The sequence below is a fragment of the Ziziphus jujuba genome, chromosome 4 (assembly GCF_031755915.1).
Source record: "Ziziphus jujuba cultivar Dongzao chromosome 4, ASM3175591v1".
In the NCBI taxonomy this organism is placed as follows: Eukaryota; Viridiplantae; Streptophyta; class Magnoliopsida; order Rosales; family Rhamnaceae; genus Ziziphus; species Ziziphus jujuba.
In genome coordinates, this window is record NC_083382.1 from 1,852,013 (window position 1) to 1,872,486 (window position 20,474).

The window sequence follows — 20,474 nt, forward strand, 5'->3', positions numbered from 1 at the left end:
CTATCTAGGCTACAATATTCCACACGACTTTTCTTTGCTTGATTACTGGTGGCAGAGCTAGTGCTTATGGGAATGTCTGATGAATGGGATGAAGCTGAGCTGGGTAAAATAGGGTCTACTCGACGAATGAGGCTGATCACTTCTCCGTCACTGTCACCGACATATATACTTGGCCAAGTCACATGAATAGCAGGCAGAGTAAGCTACACCATGATGGCCAATTCACCATGACATATATAATTTCATAAAGTTAGTATACGTTGATGTGAGCACGATTGTATAATTTTTTTACAATAAGAGAAGGAATTAGGATTATTTTCCTATCATAAACATGGTTTGTCACAAAGTGAAAGAGATTAAACTAATGGATATGTGAAAACCTTCCTAAAATGCTTTTGAATTGATTATCACCCTTCCAAAAGCTTAAGTTGTTTGAATATATATATATATATATATATATTTATGTTGATCATTGTATTTATATTATTATATTACAAATATAGATATTGAAAAGATATATATGACCACAAACTTTGCTTATGTACAACAAACATTTTTTTTTCCAAACTTGCTGAACTAGTCTAGTTTCTAATTAAAAAACTCGTCAAATATTACTATCAGATTTTGTTCAAACACTTCCTACACTTAAGGGGAAGGAAATCGCTGTTAAAAAAATAAATAATTGTGGACTTAGTTGATTCTTACAGGGCCTATTTATGCTATTAATAGGACTGGTTTGTTTATTATTTTGTAGTAGGACTCGTGGTCACATACTCTCTATAATACTCTGGTTAGCCCATTGGACTGGAGGACCAATTCTCTTTAAAATCCCATTTTGACTTATCTATATTTTTTATTAATATTATATTATTAAATTATTATTATTTTGTGTGCGTTAAAATTAATGGGTAAGTCTGATTTGCAGAAACTATATAAAGGGTCTAGGGCAAGTAAACAATACACATCATATTTTTGAGATTAGAGTTTCAGAGATCAGTTGAGAGTGGTTTGAGAGTAGTGTGTCTATAGGCACTACTATTACATTGTTTTCTATTTTGTAGGATTAAAAATTTAATTTATCAATGGATATGTTTGGAGTTAGTAATTTATACTTTAATAAAATTTATTATGTATATTTTAGATCCGTAAATTCTAACAATAGCTATTTTGGGAAAAAGACAGAGCATATGTGTAAGTACAAATACATACACTCATATATATTTAAATTAATTACCTAATCCTAGTTGATTCTCTAAAAGCAATTCTATGCTCCAAATGATAGGTAGATTTCTTATTCAATAAAGTTCAAAATTACATAATATGCCTACACTAACTTAGAGGTTTCTCGTGCAATCGTGAACACAATTCAAACAGTAACAGTTAATTACTCAAATTATATATTCAAACAAAAATAGGTTTTTTTTTTTTTTCCTTTTTTTCTTTTTGACCCTCTTCTTTTCAGTAATGGAAAAGGAAATGAAAGGAAGATGTTACAACAGAGATTGTAACAAAAATTCCATTCAGAGCCTAGTATTCAACCGAGCTATATACATTGTATAGGACACAACAAACATAGAAAATATCAGCAAAGCAAATATTCCTATTGAATTTTTTTTTAAAAACAAATTGTTATATAAATTACAAGAAGCAACCTTACACAAACATGAAAAATAAACATTAGTTAAAGAAATAAAAAGAAAAAGAACAAACAAATTAACAAAGAACATAGTTCTTTGCCAAAGTATGATGTAATGCTAATCTCAGTTGTCCCCTGAATTTAATAAGACTAACCATTTAGGATGGTCAACTTTTTAAGCCACAACATTAAAACAACTAATATCTTCAATCATTTTCTATTTGTAACTCTGGAGACTGCAACATGTAGCTGTCTATAATTAAAAATTGGTTTTTTAAGATAAAGTTCAACATATGGAAGAGATTGATTTTGGCTTTTATTATAGTCATAGCATATGATACAACCAAAGGATATTGTTTTCTTCAAAATTTAAAAGGTAACCTTGGGTCTGATAGAGTTAAATTCATTTTTGAAATAAAAACTTTAAACCCAGTATTGCTTCCTAAAATAACTTTGCCTTCGAGAACATGATTGCCAAGCCTTGTAATGACCAATCTAGTCCCATTGCACAACCCCGAAGAATGATCAACTTTATATATTATATAGATTTGCTTTTCCAAAAATGCTTGCTAAAAATTTATTTTTTATTGGTTTTAGTTAAAAGCTCTTAGAAGTTTTGGAGGTATGAAATACTTCCAAAAAATTATCCAAATATTTTTAAAAGCAATTTTTGAACTTTAAAAGTCAGAAGTAGCTTCTCATAAGCATTGTCAAACATGACCTAAGTATCAGAAAATTTATTTACCGAATATTTATTTTGTTTCGGCATAAATAATAATAATAATAATAATGCTGAAAATATTACCGTTTGTAATATTGTTAGGTAGAAAATTATGATACACGCTAGAATCCAAACCACTCGAGGAGCCTTGGACAGCAGTTGAAGAGGCTCAGACCACATTTGTACTATTAATAGCAACTGAATATTGAAACAAAACATCAGCAATACTATGAACAAGTCAATTGATGATTGAATGGGTCTGAAGCCCAACGCAGTAGAAGATAAGTTCTTATCAACATCAGGCAATGTCTCTACTTGATCCACTTTAATAACATTTGGACGGGCTTCGATATTAGAACCTAATATATAAATACAGAATAAGCCAAAACATGTAGCCGCCACACCAGTAAAAGTTGCAGTTGTTCTTTGCTGCAGAAAAAGAAAGAATGTGACAGTAACAACCAAGAAAAATGCTCCAGCTTGCCAACTTCTGCTGAAATTTATCTTATCTATCACTAGCAAGCCTGTTTTACAATACATTGCAAAGTCTTTACCATTGTTTATGAAACGGTAGTGGTCATTGGAGTCATTGCTACTAATTAGTAGGAAACTAGATGCATGGTTCTGTACATGCTTAGCTGGATCAACAGGCACAATAGTTGCACCTCCTCTGAGTTTGGTGAGGATGAGAGCTGGATTAACACCATATTCGAAGAGATATAGATGATCTCCACTAGAGAGGAAACAATCTATGCTGGAAGAGACCACACCACGAAAACTTGATTGATCATGGTCACTTTAGTTTGGACATGTACTATGATGATCATCTGACCTTGCTCCTCGTTGACCTTGAATGAAATGGATCACGTGTTCATCATCCAAATATATTCTTGAAGTCATATATATGAGGAAAATTATTAAGTAAATTTCATGGTGGTGAAGAACTCAGATGTCATTCATAAGAAAGAAAAAAAAAAGTTCGTGAAGCACAAAAGTACTGTAAGGCATGAATTCAAAAGAAATGGAGAAAAAAATAGGAAAGTTATCTTGGTCTTTTGTATTGGCTCGTGTGCATGTGTAGATGTGATCTCAATGCCGCAGGTTTTCTTTCTTGGTTTCCTTGAGAAGCACCTTCCAGATCTTGTTCTGCAGTTCATTCATCTTACTACTGGGATAAGTTTCTCTCTCTGCTCTTCAAATTTGTGTTTTAGAAAATGGGAATTTAATTCAACCTCAATAGAGATGCAATGCCAATACTGAATACGCTGGATAACCAGTACATGGGGATAATAAAGGCCTTGGACAGTAATGCAGAAAGAATTGAATTGCTGACAGAATGGTAAGTCGATATTTATGGCAGCACCTGTTACCAGTGAAGCAAATGTCGCCGACACGGCAAAAAGTTGCCGATAATGTCAGTTGTCAACCACCTCCGACACCAAAAAGGGGGGGGGGAGGGAAGATTTTTCGTCATGGATGCCGTCGGAATGTCACCAGAATTGATGGGTTTCGACTGGAAATGCAAAAGTTGATTGGGATTTTATTTTTTGGGTGGATATGGTGGAAAATCGATGGAGAAATCGATGGGAATTCGTCGAGTGTCAGTGGAATTTTTAGGTAGATGTCGGCCGGCGTGTGTGTGGTTGTGATTCTAAGATTCGTTTCCCTGTGATGTGATTTGTGAATCACAAAACGAAAGGAAAGAAAATAAAAAATGCAGAAGCACGAACAAAAAGAAGAGAAGAGAAGAGGAAGGGGGAAGACCAGAAAAGGAAGGAAGGGGGATGGTAGAGAGAGGAGAGGAAGGATTTGGAAGGAAAAAGAAATTTTTAATTGATTTTTTAATTTTTAAAAATAAATTAATTTATTTTATTTAATAATTAGAAGAGAAGAGAAGACTAGAGGAAAGGAGGAAGACCAAAAGAAGAAGGAAGGGGGATGGGACAGGGAGGAGAGGAAGGATCTAGAAGAAAAAAGAAAAAAATTTTGATTTTTTAATTTTTTAAAAATAAATTAATTTGTTTTATTAAATAACTAGATTGTTTTTTATACTATTCAATAATATTGCAAAGGAAAATTTACGTTGAGTAAGATATTGAAAAAGAAAAAAAAAGCTAATAATTAATTTTATTGATTCAGAAAGAAATTGGGATATAGAAAATTTTGTCAGAAAATTTTCAATTATGAAAATTTACATGTTAATAATAAACTGAAAAGATAAAACAATTAGGGTAAAAAAATCACGAGAGAATTGAAGGATGAAATAAAATGTAATGTCTATTGTTATATTCGTGAAATATCGAAATATGATCATCAATTTGAAAAACCAAAGAATTATTTTTTATATTGATAATGTATTATGATTTATATTTAAGAATTTCTTATATTTTAATATTATCTGTTAAATTATTCTATATTTTGATACTAAATAACATTATAGTTTATTCATTTATAATATTTATGGACTATTTTAATATTATTGTATTCTAATTATTGTATTTTTATATTATTTTACTATATTAATTATTTTATATGTTAAAATTTATACTCTAAATTAAAAATTTACAATTTCCGTAACCTTATCGATATTTCCATCGATAACGACATTTCCATCGGCATTTCCGTAAATTCATATTCTCGATATTTTCATCACTGCCTGTTACAGATATAAAAATTTTGTGTGGAGTTTTGTATAATCAATAACTCACTTATAGAATTCATTTGTATTATTAATGGGATTGACTTATTTACTAACTTATGAAGTAAGATTTTCGGACATATACTTTTTGTAATATTCTATTTAACCTATTAAATTGGAGGATCTCTTTAGCAACTCATTTGGCTTATCTATATTTTTATTATTAATATATTTGTTATTAAATTATTATTTTGGTGTAAGTTAAAATAATGAGTAAGTTATGTAATTTGCATGTAACTTCAGTTTCTAAAAGGCTGAGATTTTATTGATAAGGTAAGTGAGAAAATACATGCTACATTTTTTCTAGATTTTTGAGAGATCACTATATAGATCTATAAGAGTGGGGTTAAAGATAGTGTGTTCATTTTAGACATTGCTATTATGTGTTTTATGTTTTACAAATAGCAGATTAAATTTATAAATGACTACTTTTAAAGGTTAATAATTCTGAAATTAATTTGTTGTGTACAATCCATATTTATTTTTACTATAACAATTGGTATCAAAGTCACATACATAATGAAATTCCAATTCCATGACCTGTTTATTTTGTTGACTGTATATATATATGTATCATTAGCCATTGATCTGGATCATATATATATTTTCATTTTATTTTTCCTTTCTTTGATATATATATATATATATATATATGTATATTAAAAATTATGGATCGTATATATATATATTTTCTGTTTTGTGAAATAAATTTGTTTTTGGAATTTTTTATCAAAACTTATTTATGATAAAATCAGGATCTAGGTATTGTTAAATGGTATTTTTAATAAAAAGAAAAATAAGATTCATCAAAAAAACAAAAAAGGTTGAATTTTAATGCTGCTGTACGAAACCAATCTTAAGCCATACGTAGAGGAATAAATATAAAACTTGATTATAACAAACTCATAATATTTAAAGGAAAAAGTTCTCAAAAAATCAAAAAACGACTATAGCTGCCAACCTTCTTTGTTTTTTTTATTCTTTTTACAGGGTCCGCCTTCTTCTTTCTCATCTTTCACTTGAACTTGATTGGCCCCACTCTTCTCTAACCTCATGGCGATTGGCCCCACTCTCTTCTCATCCCATGTCGAAAAACTTCTATGAGACAGTGGTACCAAATCAGCTGTTACCGCTTTAAATGGCTTAATGCAATATATTAAAAACTTGACATGTCATTGCCAGCTCATAATTTCAATTGATTTTTGATTTTTCCTTTTGAAAAAGTAAAGCTTTTGCATATCCTTCTCTTATTCCAAAGAATACCTTTGACCTTTCCTTCCATGGCAACCCTTTCTTCCTCTGCAACTCTATAATATGGATCATAAAGCTCCAACTTTTGAAATAGATACTCCTTCATTGACTCACCCTTCGTCAGTTTTAATCATTCCCAATTTGTGTTTGGAGTTAGTTGGACAGATTACACCAGCAAGGCCTGAGATCTGGATGCATACAACCCTAGATCTTGCATAAGTGTGTCCACTACCATAAAAGCATTCAATCTGCATTCTTCCATGCTCATATGATTTGGATTTGAAATCTATCATGGTGGTTCACTTTCTATCTCTAATGCTTCTAGAATGGAGTTTTAAGACAGAGTTTGAAATCTCCCATGGTGATTCACATTCTTTTGTGACAATATTATTTTGTCTTAATTATTATGGTTCCTTTTTGTTTCTTTTTTATTTTTTTATTTTTTTATTTTTTATTTTACCTTCAAACTCTTGTTCACAACGGTCATAAAGAAAGAAGAAGCCATGCCATGGAGGAAGAAAAGCTCTGCAAAAAAGTTTGGGATGGTGAACTGCTTATGACATATGGCAAGTATTTTAATATATACCATTTAACCAAGTGGTACCACCGTCTCATAAAGGATTTTCTTCAGGTCCGGGCCAAACATACTTAGGCTTTATATATTTTTCCCCTTCTCTTTTTTTCCCTCCATATTTTCCTTTACTTTTATCTCATCATCTGTTCCCAAATACGAAACATAGCCTTAATGAATCAAAATCAAAGCAGAATCGGAAAGAATGAATATAATCCATGTTAAATCCCATAATTTTAATATGAGAGGAAAGAAATATGGAGATGAAGACATCACCGTGATGGGCGTAGATAATGTAGGTGTAACATCCCGTCCCAAAGTACAACGGAAATTTTCCAACTTTGATCGAGGTTGACCATTGACCGTTGACTTTGACTTTGATCGTTGACCGAAGAGGTCAAAAGTTGACTTTTTGACTCGGATGGAATTCTAGGTTGACTAAGGTACCGTTACGAAGTACATATTGGCACGAGTTCGTAGACTAGTAGCACGTCGAAAAGGGAGCTACGGTTTGAAAGTTATGAGCAAAACAAGTTGAGGTCCAAACTGTCCAAGGGATGCCGGAGTTGACTTTTTTATTCATGCAAAGTTGAGCTTTGACTCATGCATGGTTGTGAAGTACTCATCGATACGAGTCCGTAGACTAGCGGCACGTCTGATTTGGAAATGTGGGTTGAAAGTTATGGACCTGTAGAGTTTTTCAAATACTGTATTATTTTAATATTATTTTTTTTTAACGTGTAACAATGTGCCACGTGTGACTTAATAAATGTGACCATGTGTCACCATGTTGAGATGCCACATGTCAACCATGCTTAATACCATGTTATTTTATTATTGTTATTTTATATAATAATATTATTTTGTTATTATTTAATTATTTCTTTTATTTTCTTTTCTTTTATTTTTTTTTCTTTTTCTTTTCCCCCACGTGGGAAAAAAGGGCCACGGGCCCCTTCCCCTTCCCCTTCTTCTTCTTCTTCTTCTTCTTCTTCTTCTTCTTCTTCTTCTTCTTTCTTTCCTTCTTTCTTCCTTCCCATCGGCCATCTCTCTCTCTCTCCCGTGTTCATCTTTCTCCGGCCACCACAAACCACATGCACTGGCCACCGTCGAAGACCACACGCCGGCGACGCGCCCAGATCGGGCCGGTGAAGTTGGCGGCGGCGGGTTGAATTTTTCCGGCGATTCTCGCCGTTTCCGGCCAGCCAAGTCCAAATTGCCACCCCTTCCCCCCTATTTTGGGTCCTCTGAGTTCAGTTATGGTCTCCAATCGTTTAAATTCGAATTGGTTCGTGAGATACGAGGAGATCAAGACCGGTCGAAGCTTTCAGGCCAAATTCCGACCACCGCTGGTCGAATTGAGCTCAATGGAGGTCGGTAATGTGATCCTCATCTCACAAGCTATCTATAGACATATAATTTGTCAATTTTGGTTAACGTTTGTGTTAGACCCCCGGGTACCGGATATTATTTACCCGAATAAAATATTAATTTATTTGACTGTGTGTGAATTGTGTTCTAGGAGCACGGGTGAGTCGTGGAATTGATCCCATGGAGGATCTTAGGATTAATTGCGTGCTCCAGGTGAGTGACCCACCTTCAAATTAATTTCGGAAATTAAATTTGTGAATATTTTGTGTGAATTGAATATTTGAAATTGATATTTTATGTGCCAAATATTTAGTGGTTTTATTTGTGAAAATTTGATGCCTAATTGAGTGAATCAAAATATTTATATATTAAAAAATATTTTGATTCAAAGAATTTTATGAAATTGAATTGAAATTATTAATTATTAAATTAATTTGTTGGAATATTTCATAATTGAATATTTCCAAAATATGTTTATGTGTTCGATATCATGAGAATTTCTATCTAGAATGGTATTGCTAATTCATAACGTTTTTAATATACGTTTTGGTGCCAAAAGAATATAGTTGAAAATTTAAAGAAATTGTGGTTTGATTTATTGTAATTATTGCTATGGTTGTTAGTTTTAAAAATTGTTTTGGGGTATAACATAATATATATGTGTTCGAATAATTTGGCTTATATACCATTTGATTGAATGTTTGGATTATGCATATAAAAATATTTGCCTTATTAAATATGAGTTGTCATTTTACGTAAGGTTTGACAATGTATTAAATGGTTTTATATTCTAATGGGTTCATAAGTGAACTTGGAGTAGTTAAATATTTTGGTATTTAAATTGAGATTTTAAATCATTTTAAAAACTATTTGGTTTGAGAAACCAGATTAAAAATCATATAATTTTAAGCACGATCAAATATTTTATAATTTTAGGTGCTTAAAATTGGTTTATGGTGAATATATTTCACTGTGGTATTTCTGGTTTTCGTATGAAATGATATTTTGAGATTTTGAAATATTTGAACAAGTGGTTGAACTTGACAATTAAATTATGATTATGATACAGTAGGATACTATATCGGTTATTTTAATCGATGTACCATATAGTACCAAAGTTTGGTTCAGTATTATATTACAACGTGCTGGGTTTACCACGGTGCCGTGAGGCTGGTTGCATCCAACGGTTATCTATTATTACCACGGACTGTGAGGTCGGGTTCATCCGACGGTTTTAGTATTATTACCACGGTGCCATGAGGTTGGTATCATCCAATGGTTTATTATTGCCACGGATCGTGAGGTTGGGTACATCCCAACGGTTTATTTATTATTATTCCCACGACACCGTTCATATATTGAGGGTCGTGAGGTGGGTGTATCCCACGGTTTACAGATTGGTACGTCGTATGGTACATTGTATATGTTGTATTTAACGTTATTTTTAATAATTATTTCAATTGGAAAACTTAATACAAATTTTATGGAATTTTATTATGTTTTTTTTTTATTTCTTATTTATATTAGTGTTTTAATAGTGCATTTCATCTTGATTTTTCTATTTATATTGATTTGGTGATTTTGAAAAGATCTTACTATGTTTTTACCATTTATCTTAAATGGAGGTTTTAAATTGACTTAATTTTTCCCTTTACTTAATTCTTCAAGAAATTGATTTATTTCATTATAAATTCTGAATGCTTCAACTATTACATTTTATTTAATATTTAGTTGAATAATTGACTCCTTGATTTTCGGGGAATATGAATAACGGGTTTTGTGAAAAGGTTCTAAAAGGGAAACTTTTCCAACCGAGAGAATCGTAAGGATTTTGAGAGAAATTATTATTTCCAATTAATTATTATTTATCTACTTAGTTATCGTGGTATTATAATTGTACAGTAGATAAGGTTACTTACTGAGATGATTAGCATCTCATATTTTTAAATTCCATTCCCCTAGGTCTAGGTTGGGAGATGTTGAATGTCCGGGGCGAGCCCGACATCTCAGTTCATTGTTGAAAGTCCAAGAAGCATTTCTTCCCTTTTTCCTCTCCATCTTGTATTGCTTCTTTATCTGATGTTGTATTAATTCCACATTTATTTGTATAATGCTCTGTATACTATATCAGACATTTATGTAGTCATTATGCACTGAGTTACTGTTATTCTTTTGGAGTGCTGTAAATTTGTGGAATCAAATTGTAGTAATGTGGGAGGAATAAGGGGACGATTATAGAAGTGTGTTTTCAGTGCAGGAAATTTTTGGTTAGTCCTACCCTTAGAGGAGGTGCTGTCGGATTTTCCGTCGGAAGGTTCGGTGGTATTTCCCTGGGATCAGAGCTTGTCTAGGGTTCCGGTGAGGAATTTTGGATAGATCCTGACAGCAGGAGTTGCATCTCCATGTGTAAATGTGGTCTCCATGCTTCAGTTGCTCCTTATGTATCTTGTTCAAAAGCAGCCTCTGGATATTGAATGTCAAAAACTTTAGTAAGTAATTTAATTCATTTCATAAAAAAACAAAAGGTTAAATCTCATTATACTTCTCTCCATTTGAAGAAATGTATATTTGTTTCTTTTCTTATAGTAGTCCACTTATATATTTTACTCAAAAATGACACTTTTAATCTTATAGCTTTATCCATATAGTAGAAACAAACTCATTTATAAACAACAGTCACAGTTTTATTTATTTATCGACCAACACATTCTTTTCACAAAATCTATCTATCTAGGAGAATTATAATTGTTGTTTGAAAACAAGTACTGAACTTTTGGCTTTTAAGGTTCAAAAATTGCTTTTAAAAATATTTGAATAATTTTATGAAGGTAGTTTAGACTTCCAAGGCTTGCTTTAACCAAAGCCAATAGAAAATAGATTTTTAGCAAGCATTTTTAAAAAAGCAAAAGCTAAGCCAAATGAGGCCTTACTATAAGGTTTTATTATTATTATTATAATATAAATCATGCAAGTATTGTTTACAGTAAAATGTGTTAGTGGACTCCTAACAAAAGGGAACAAATATACATTTCTTCAAAATAAAATGCATAATAGAATAACTATATATGATGAAATTTACTCTCCTTTTTTATTTATGAAATAAAATTACTTACTAAAACATTTTCCGTTTAATATCCAGAGGCTGCTTTCGAACAAGATACATAAAAAGCAGTTGAAGCCCGGAGATCACATCTACACATGGAGGCGCGACTCCTGCAGCACCTATGCCCATCATGGTGATGATCTTCTTGATCTCCATATTTCTTTCTTCTTCTTTAAAATTATGGTATTTAACATGGATTCTAACTCATGTGTATTGGTTCTTTACTATTGTGATTTTATTTTGACACCCAAGACCCTATTCTTTTAACCTTATATCATTATCTTTTATCTAACTCAAGTGCTTGAACCATGATAGAATCCAGACCCCTCGAGGAGTCTCAGACCGCAGTTGAAAAGGCTCAGACCACATTAGTACTCTTAATAGCAACAGATGTCTACTTGATCCACTTTAATAACATTAGGACGGGCTCTGATATCAGAACCAAATCTATGATTACAGTATAAGCCAAAACATGTAGCTGCCACACCAGTAAAAGTAGCAGCTGTGAGTTGCTGCAGAGAAGGAAAGACAGTGACAGAAACTGCCAAGAAAAATGCTGCAATTTGCCAACTTCTGCTGAAATTTATGTTATCTATCAGTACCAAGCCTGTTTTGAAATACATTGCAAAGTCTTTACCATTGTTTATGAAACGGTAGTGCCAACTGGAGTCATTGTTAACAATTAGAAGGAAACTAGACGCACGGTTCTGCACAACTTCAGCTGGATCAGCACGCGCAAGAGTTGTACCTCCGAGTTTGGCGAGGATGAGAGCTGGATTAACACCATATTCAAAGCGATACAGATGATCTCCACCAGAAAGGAAACCATCTATGCAGGAAGAGACCACACCATGAAAACTTGATTGATCATGGTCACTGCATTTTGGACATGTACTATGATGATCGTCTGACCTTGCTCCTCGTCGACCTTGAGTGAAGTGGATCACGTTTTCTTCATCCAAATATATTCCTGAAGTCATATATATCAGGAAAATTATGAAGTAAATTTCATGGTGGTGAACAAACTCAGATTCTCATTCATAAGAAAGGAAAAAGAAAAAAAAAAGTCTGTGAAGCACAAAAGTACTGACTGGCATAAATTCAAAAGAAATGGAGAAGAAGAGGAAGGTTACCATGGTCTTTTGTATTGGCTTGTGTCCATATGTAGATGTGATCTCCAGGCTTTAGGTTTTTCTTCTTGGTTTCCTTGAGAAGAACCTTCCACATCTTGTTGCGCAGTTCACTCATCTTACAACTGGGATATGTTTCTTTCTCTGCTCTTCAAATTTGTGTTTTAGGAAATGGGAAATTGAATTCAACCACACTAGAGATGCAATGCCAATATTGAATACCCTGACAATACAGGGTTTGGACTGTAATGCAGAAAGGATTGGATTGGCTGACAGAAGGGTAAGTCCATATTTCTATACTCTTAAAGAAATAATGACGACAGCAAATAATAATAAGGGAAAAGGTACTACCTAGTATTGTATGTCAGTAAGTCAGTGTCACTTATCGCCATCAAATTAGTCAACAAGGGCAATATATGTATATCAATGCTATTGCTAGGAGTATTCTACTTCTCCAACTTATGAGTATACATGTTTATTTAAAGCAAATAACCAAAAATCATCTTACAGTAGGACATGTTACTCTCTCTCTCTCGCTCTCTCTCTCTCTCTTTCTATTCTTCAAGGAAATGGGAAATTGAATTCAACACCCCTAGAGATGCAATGCCAATATTGAAAACCCTGATTAACGAGTGCATGAGGACAATACGGGGTTTGGACTGTAATGGAGAAAGGATTGGCTGACAGATGGGTAAGTCCTATTATTAAACAAATAGTTATGTCGTGGCATCAAACAATAAGGGAAAAGATGCTGCCCTAGTACCTATTATTGTATGTCAGTCAGTCAGTGTGTCCCTTATCTCCACGAAATTAGTCAACAAGGGCAGCGTGTCACTGATAGGAATTTTTCTACTCCTCAAATTTATGAGTGTGAACATATTTATTTTACTGTGTACAACCAAAAAAACAAAACAGAGCAGACAGAGAAAGAGATGGCCTAACGTTCATCCAAAAGCTGGGTTATAAAAATAACAATGCTTCCAAATCATCTGTCAGTAAGATATTTTCTTTAATTGTGTTGCCTGTTATCGTTTCCTGCAAAATTGAAAGTGGCTAGGATCAAGCAGATAAGTTCAAATAAATATATAAGAATCTAAGAAGAGCAAAGTACTTCCCGTAATCGGCAGAGCAAAAAAACACAAAGAAAAAATAGACAAAAACTATATTTTATGGGACAATTACATAAACTTACCTTGTAGTTTTAAAGTTTTTTTTTTTTTTTTTAAATAATTATCCTTGTGTTTATATATTTTTCAGATACTTCTCCTTTAGTTTTATTTTTCTTTCAATTTATTATTTTACACAATATATAATATATAATTTAATAAAAAATTAACAAGTGGAAAGACGAGAATGCCTTTTTAATTAAAAGACAGCATTTTCTATATGAAAGACAAATAAAACAGAGGAAAGTCATTGCCAAACAATCACCATTGCCCAAATGTTGTTATATCCATGGCAAACCGCCCTCTTCGACTTCTTCATTCTTCTTTGGATTAAAAAGGTTGTGGAAGACAACCCATTGGTGCAGACTTTAAGCATTGATTGTTGGTGTTTACTTTTTTAAACCCACAGTCACATGCATATATATGCGTTTAGCAAAGGAGGTCAGGAAAATAAAAGAAACAGTTTAAAAGAAAGAAAACCATGTATAAGAACATTAATAGCAAATAATAAATTTTATATTCATTACATCAACACACCTGATTTTTTATGTACCAGATAAAAGATTTGCAAATTTGCAAAGTGTTAAAAACAGGAGTAACTATTGAATTCCTTGAGTGAGTCATATGGAACCTTCAATTAATTCAGAGAAAGAAAGTGGCAGAAAAATATTTGGGTTGGATTTCTCATCAAATTTTACATTTATTTATTATTATTATTTATCGATTCTAACAAAAGCATATAAAAAGTTACATTTTGAACTCTTCTCCAATTTTATCTTGACCCTATCCACTTGTTTTCATTCAAAACATATACAAAATTAAAGTGAAGTAGACTGTGGTAACTTTTTATTAAATCGTTGTCATTTTATCTGGTTAAAAGATGAAAATAACTAGCACATCTATGTTAATAAACTGTTTGAGAAATCATAAAAGCGACCTTGCATAAAAATGAATAAGAAGAGCTGACTAATGGATGTTTAAAATAAATAAATAAAAGTTTCCAAATGAAGAATATAATAAGCTACATACCATGACCCAAAAGAATTGTCATTGTCATGGTTTAGTAGCAAGAAGAGCATGATCATCTATAATTGTATAGAGAAATGGCTCTAGATTAAGCTAGATTTGGATAAATGCTTCATGTGTTAATTACTAACTTTTGCATTCGACAGCATTGGTTAATACATTATGTATTTATTAATACCATGCACAGTGTAGCTGGATTATTTTCCACCTCTTTTACCCTTACATTCTTTCTTGAATTTGATCCAACTTGACGGTACCTATATATGCTCCGCCCCATTTCACATACTTACAAATTTAGTTACATCTTTGAGATTACTAATAAGCCAGCAAATACCATGGAACTCAACCCATTTGTGTATCTAATGATGGGACACGGATGTTTAGTCATAGGTTATGGATCTTTTTATTTTAAAAAGGAAAAAGTGCACTACAGTGGAGCATGATTTTTTGGTCAGAACTCCAATGGAGCGGTGATTGCATATACAGCAGTGTCTCCATTTTTGGATAAGTTGAGAAGGATAGATTTCATTAGCAATTGGACCGTCCCATTAGTTCAAATAAATAATAATTACAATTTCCATCAAAGGACCCCATCCACATATAAGCAACTGTTATAATCAAGTCGAGAAGACAATTTTTACTCCTTAGAGCCCAGGGACGTTCAGGAAACCAAAATGTGTTTAGCAAAATAGGGTAACAAATAAACTTGGGTACGAATGTGAAAAAAAGCTGTCGGGACATAAAAGAAATAAATCTCTCAAAAGCAGCCAGTTCCTGAATTCGAACTCCACGAGCATCCCTACGATATCCTGTATCAGAAAACAGTCTCCAGATTGAGTAAAGGACATAACCCACAGCTAGCCCACCAACAAAATTATTAATATTAGTTAGCAGCAATGAATATGGAAATGAAATGATAGCACAAATGGCGGCAAAAACGGATGCTATCTGTCCACTACGGCCGACGGTAATGATCCTTGGCACTAGCAACCCTGTTTTGCAGTATATTGCAAAGTCTTCACAGTTGTTGTGGAAGAGGTTGTAGGCACCAAAGCCATTCTCCAGGAGGAAATAGGCACGGTGCAGGACAAATACTGGTGGATCCGAGTAGGCAAGAGTACCTGTACCTCCTCGGCTTTTGGCTATAAAGAAATCTAGATCAACACCATAGTCATAGCGGTAGAGTTTGCCGACCTTGAGAAAATTACGCATGTTGCAAATCCTCACAGGACCACTGGTTATTTGGTCACCATTGCCCCACCATTGATGGATGGTGGGTGTAATAGGGGCATCTTCTCGAGTTAGATGGATCACCTTTCTTCTACCCCTTCTTTTACCGATATATATTCCTGCATATATATGGTCAGCTCAAATTTGGATTTTAACATAAGGATTAACATCAATTTTTTTTTTTTTTTTTGGTTTTTTTATCACATTGTTAAAATTGAAAATTTTATTAAAAATATATTTATTAATTGTCAAGTGTCAATAGAGTTTTTTTTTTTTGGGGGGGGGGGGTGAAGTTTGAACCTAGACAGAAAAAAATAAAAACGTATGGTTTTTGTCAACTCAGCTAATTACATTATTGTGTCAATCGAGTTATTAAATCTTGATAAAGTTATCAAATTCCAATAGAATTTTATAATGTCACCTTATCTACATTTGATTATTTTTTAAATTTTAAATTTTAACAATTAATATAATTTAAAAACTAACAAAGAAAGACATAATAATATTATTTGTGCTTATGTGATTTTTATTCATATAAATATATATATGTATATATATTATATCAATTTCTCATCAAGTTACCTAAATAATTTATTTTTCATCAAAACCTTTTTTATGAGTATTTGGATTTTTTCAAGAACGATTTAAAAATGTATTTGAAATTTATATAAATTTAATAAAATATAAACAAACTAATATTTAAATGCAATCTAAACATATTTTTAAATTTTAACTCCTAAAAAAAATTCAAAGGCTAATAAAATAAGTCCTAATGAAAAATTCATAAAAGATGGGTTGGCTATATATATATATATATATATAATGTAATTAAGTCCACCTCCTATCATTTGAACATATATTTAACAGATAATATCATGTATAAATAAAAAGAAGGAGAAAATCACCATGATGCGCGTAGAAATAGCTCCTCCACGTGTAGATGTGATCACCCGGCTGTAGTTGCCTCCACTCTATCTTGTTGGAAAGCACCCACGGGATGTGGAATGTCTAAAATTTTAGTTGTTAAATAAAAATAAAACTAAACTATAAGATTAAATAAATAAAAAAAATTTAAATTTCAATTATATGTATGTAGACCAAGTACGGAGAGAAAGTTACTCTATTGTATACAGCCCATTAAAAAAATTTGAAGCCTGCTAGGGCCCAGACCAGTGGACGAGATTTAGACCACATACAGAGTACCGGATACAGATTTTCTGTCTCCAAAACTCTGTCTCCAATCCTATCCCACTAATAAAAAATTGACACCTATTTAAAATACTATCATATATTTTCTTCTGTTTTCACGTCATTCACCGTTAAGTTATACTAACAGAAGCTTTCTTATGGCTGCAAAACTCCAATTAGGCCCATTTTATTAAAATTTATAAATAAAGTCCTCTACCATTCTTTTTCTTTTCGTTTCTGTTCTTTTTTTTTTTTTTTTTTTATTATTGTGCCATTCTTGCCGTTCTTCTCCCTTTCAACTATAACTTGTATATTTTTTTAATTATTATTATACCAATCGAATCCCACTCATTAAAGTTTCAAAAAAGCCCTAAATCATTTTTCTTTTTTTCTGATTTTTTTATTTTTATTTTTTGTGCAATCCCATGCCAGTCGTCACTCTAACTATTATATTTTTTTTAATTATTATTATTTTTTTCTACTGTGCAGCAGCAACAGCCATTAAGGCTTCTTTCTCTATTTTTCTTTCTACGAGGCACTGCAGCAATTTCTTTCTGTTATGTTATATATAAGAAAACATCAATTTACAATTTTAACAAAACACATCTATCATCGAATATAAAAGAATACTTTATTCATCAAAAAAAAAATATTTATATATATATATAAAAGAATATTATTTTTAACTCTAAAGAAATGTAATAAATGTTTCTAAAGTGCATTAAATAGTAAAAACAAATGATATAAAACTTATTCTCAATAGTAAAAACAAATAATATAAAACTTATTTTCAATGTTTCTATATCCTTATGTCAAACTTCTATATATTCTTGTTATTATCAATGATATAATTGTCATTGAATCTGAAACATTGGTGTTCTTGGGGGATTGCATGCACCTACAAAAGGACACACAAGTACATGTCATTTCCTATAAAAATAAAGCAAACTTTAAAATAAAAAATAAAAATTTATATATATATATTTGATAATCTTTTGAAATACCTGTTCTAATAAATTCAACATACTTGTATTCTGAATCAAATTTGTTGAAGCAACATGACTACAAACCTAGTATATATAATATTTTAATATATATAAAAAAACAAGAAAATAAAATAATATTAATAATTTTTACCATAAAAAAAAATAAAGCATGAACCACAAAGATGAAATGTAATTAAAAATATAGTATTACGTGATCACCATGGTATCCGGGCACAATGTTGAATGGCAAGTTTAATAGATCTTGACTATTAAAATTAGAAGAAACCTGCAAGTGAAAATATATGTATATTAAATATTAATATAAATAATGCAGACAAAATTTTAGTTAATAATAATTATAACCGCATTGAATGGAATATTGAAATAAATAAGTTTGTTGAATTGAACGTGAATTCTTACATCATTATGTGCTATTTCACTAGCATGTGACTGTTGTTGAGATGGTTCTCCAAGTGCAACATTTTTCTTCTTTCGCACCCTTTCAAGAGCATTTCTTGGCCTTGTAGATTTTCCACGTACTCTTTTCTTATTTTTAATTCCTTTAATCTTCTCATTAGCACTTGGTACGGTTGTAGTCTCTACGATTTTAGAGATGGATTTTCCAATATTATTGCCTTTTAAATATGTATCCACATCTTCTAAAATCTTAGCAAGAGCAGTTCTTGCAATTTTATATGTTTCTTCTGTTTCTGCTGCCTTCGTTGCCACTTGAGTTTGCAATCTACACAGATCCTTATAACGTCTTGCCAAACTTACTTTAGGGTCTTCATTTATTGTATTTGCAAATACAAATTCAGAATTTCCTAACTTTGCAGATTTTTTCCATCGTTTCAATATATATTGTATAGGAATTTTTTTTATATCCTTTGAAGAAAGAACTTTAAAAGCATGGGAGCACAAAATTCCTGTAAACTCAAAATTTCTACAACTGCAAATCACTGTGTTATCAGAAAAATCATATCTAATAGTATGCTGAAATTGTTTTTTATTATTGGTAAGTTTGTACTCCGTCATTATCCCAATATGATCAAATATTTGCATAGCATAATCATAAGCCTTACATAACTCATCTTGGAACACCTTGAATACTGTTGGGATGTAAATACTTGCTGCATCTTTTAGAATTTCAACTGGAAATGATAACGATGGAGTACTTTGAGTAGCTTTGAAATCAGCCTTTAGTTCTTCATAATGATGATCTTCAATTAACCTCTGAAAATGCTCAAAGAACCTTAATAAATTATGTTGATAGCTGACATAATTTTTAATCACATTATTCATACTCTCACTCGGTTGAGTAGTAGTCATATCTGCACAAAAAGTCTCTCTGCCATAAACCAATGCCCATTTCTTTCTCAAATCAAACATTCGTATAAGCCAATCATTATCTTTAAGATCATATTTCTCAAGCATTGCATTCCAAGCTAGAAAAAATTCTTGTTCTTCTTCATAATCATATAGGCAGCTACTAAAATCTTTGGCAAACTCTTGAAATTTGGCAAAAACTCCACTAAGACGTTTTGCTGCATTTTGATACAAGTGCCATATACACAACTGATGACATGTTTCTGGCCATTGAGAAGTTAATGCTTTTGCCATTGCTGGATCTTGGTCAGTAACAATAGTTTTTGGTTTTTTACCTAACATTGCTTTTACAAAAGTATCAAACAACCAGATAAATGTTTCAGCACATTCATCATATAATAATGCAACTCCAAATATAGTAGTTTGCTTATGGTGGTTCACCCCTAGAAACATAGCAAAAGGTCGACCACTTTGATTTTTCCTATAAGTTGTATCAAAGCTAACTACATCACCAAAATGAGAGTACGCAATCATCATTTTTGCATTTGCCCAAAAAATATTACTTATCAAATCATCTTGATCCACTTGTTTTGCATAAAAAAAGTAAGGATTTTCAATTGCATAGATTGTAAGTATTCCAAAACACCACCTGTCTCTCCTACTTTCATTTGAATTGTTCTTTTCGTTTTCAAGTAATTCTTGTAATCATCACAAATAAATCCAAGGTTTTTATATGTCAGGACCCGACCAGAATTCCTCCTCGGAACCCTAGACAAGCCCTGATCCCAGGGAAATACCACCGAACCTTTCTAATGGAAAATCCGGCAGCACCTCCCCTACAGGTAGGACTTACCAAAAATTACCTGCACTGAAAACACACTTCTATATTCATCCCCTTATTCCTCCCACAATACTACAAATTGATTTCACAAATTTACAGCACTTCAAATGAATAACAGCAACTCAGTGCATAAATAACAACTAAATGTCCAACATAGTATACAGAGCATTATACAATTAAATGTGGAATTAATACAATGACAGATAAGGAAGCAATACAAGATGGAGAGG

At 32.0% G+C, this 20,474-nt stretch overlaps 2 protein-coding genes across 2 annotated transcripts; both read right to left on the bottom strand.

The window, feature by feature from the left end:
* Positions 1–11,728: 11,728 nt before the first annotated feature.
* Positions 11,729–12,599, bottom strand: LOC132803423 (protein LEAD-SENSITIVE 1-like). Its single transcript, XM_060816429.1, has 2 exons — positions 12,485–12,599; positions 11,729–12,321 (listed from the first exon to the last, which is right to left on the bottom strand). The coding sequence occupies exons 1-2, from the start codon at positions 12,597–12,599 to the stop codon at positions 11,729–11,731; spliced, it is 708 nt and encodes a 235-aa protein (XP_060672412.1).
* Positions 12,600–17,911: 5,312 nt separating this feature from the next.
* LOC132803424 (protein FAR-RED IMPAIRED RESPONSE 1-like) lies at positions 17,912–19,940 on the bottom strand. The gene is made up of 3 exons (XM_060816430.1): positions 18,498–19,940; positions 18,289–18,363; positions 17,912–17,989 (listed from the first exon to the last, which is right to left on the bottom strand). The coding sequence occupies exons 1-3, from the start codon at positions 19,938–19,940 to the stop codon at positions 17,912–17,914; spliced, it is 1,596 nt and encodes a 531-aa protein (XP_060672413.1).
* Positions 19,941–20,474: the final 534 nt, after the last annotated feature.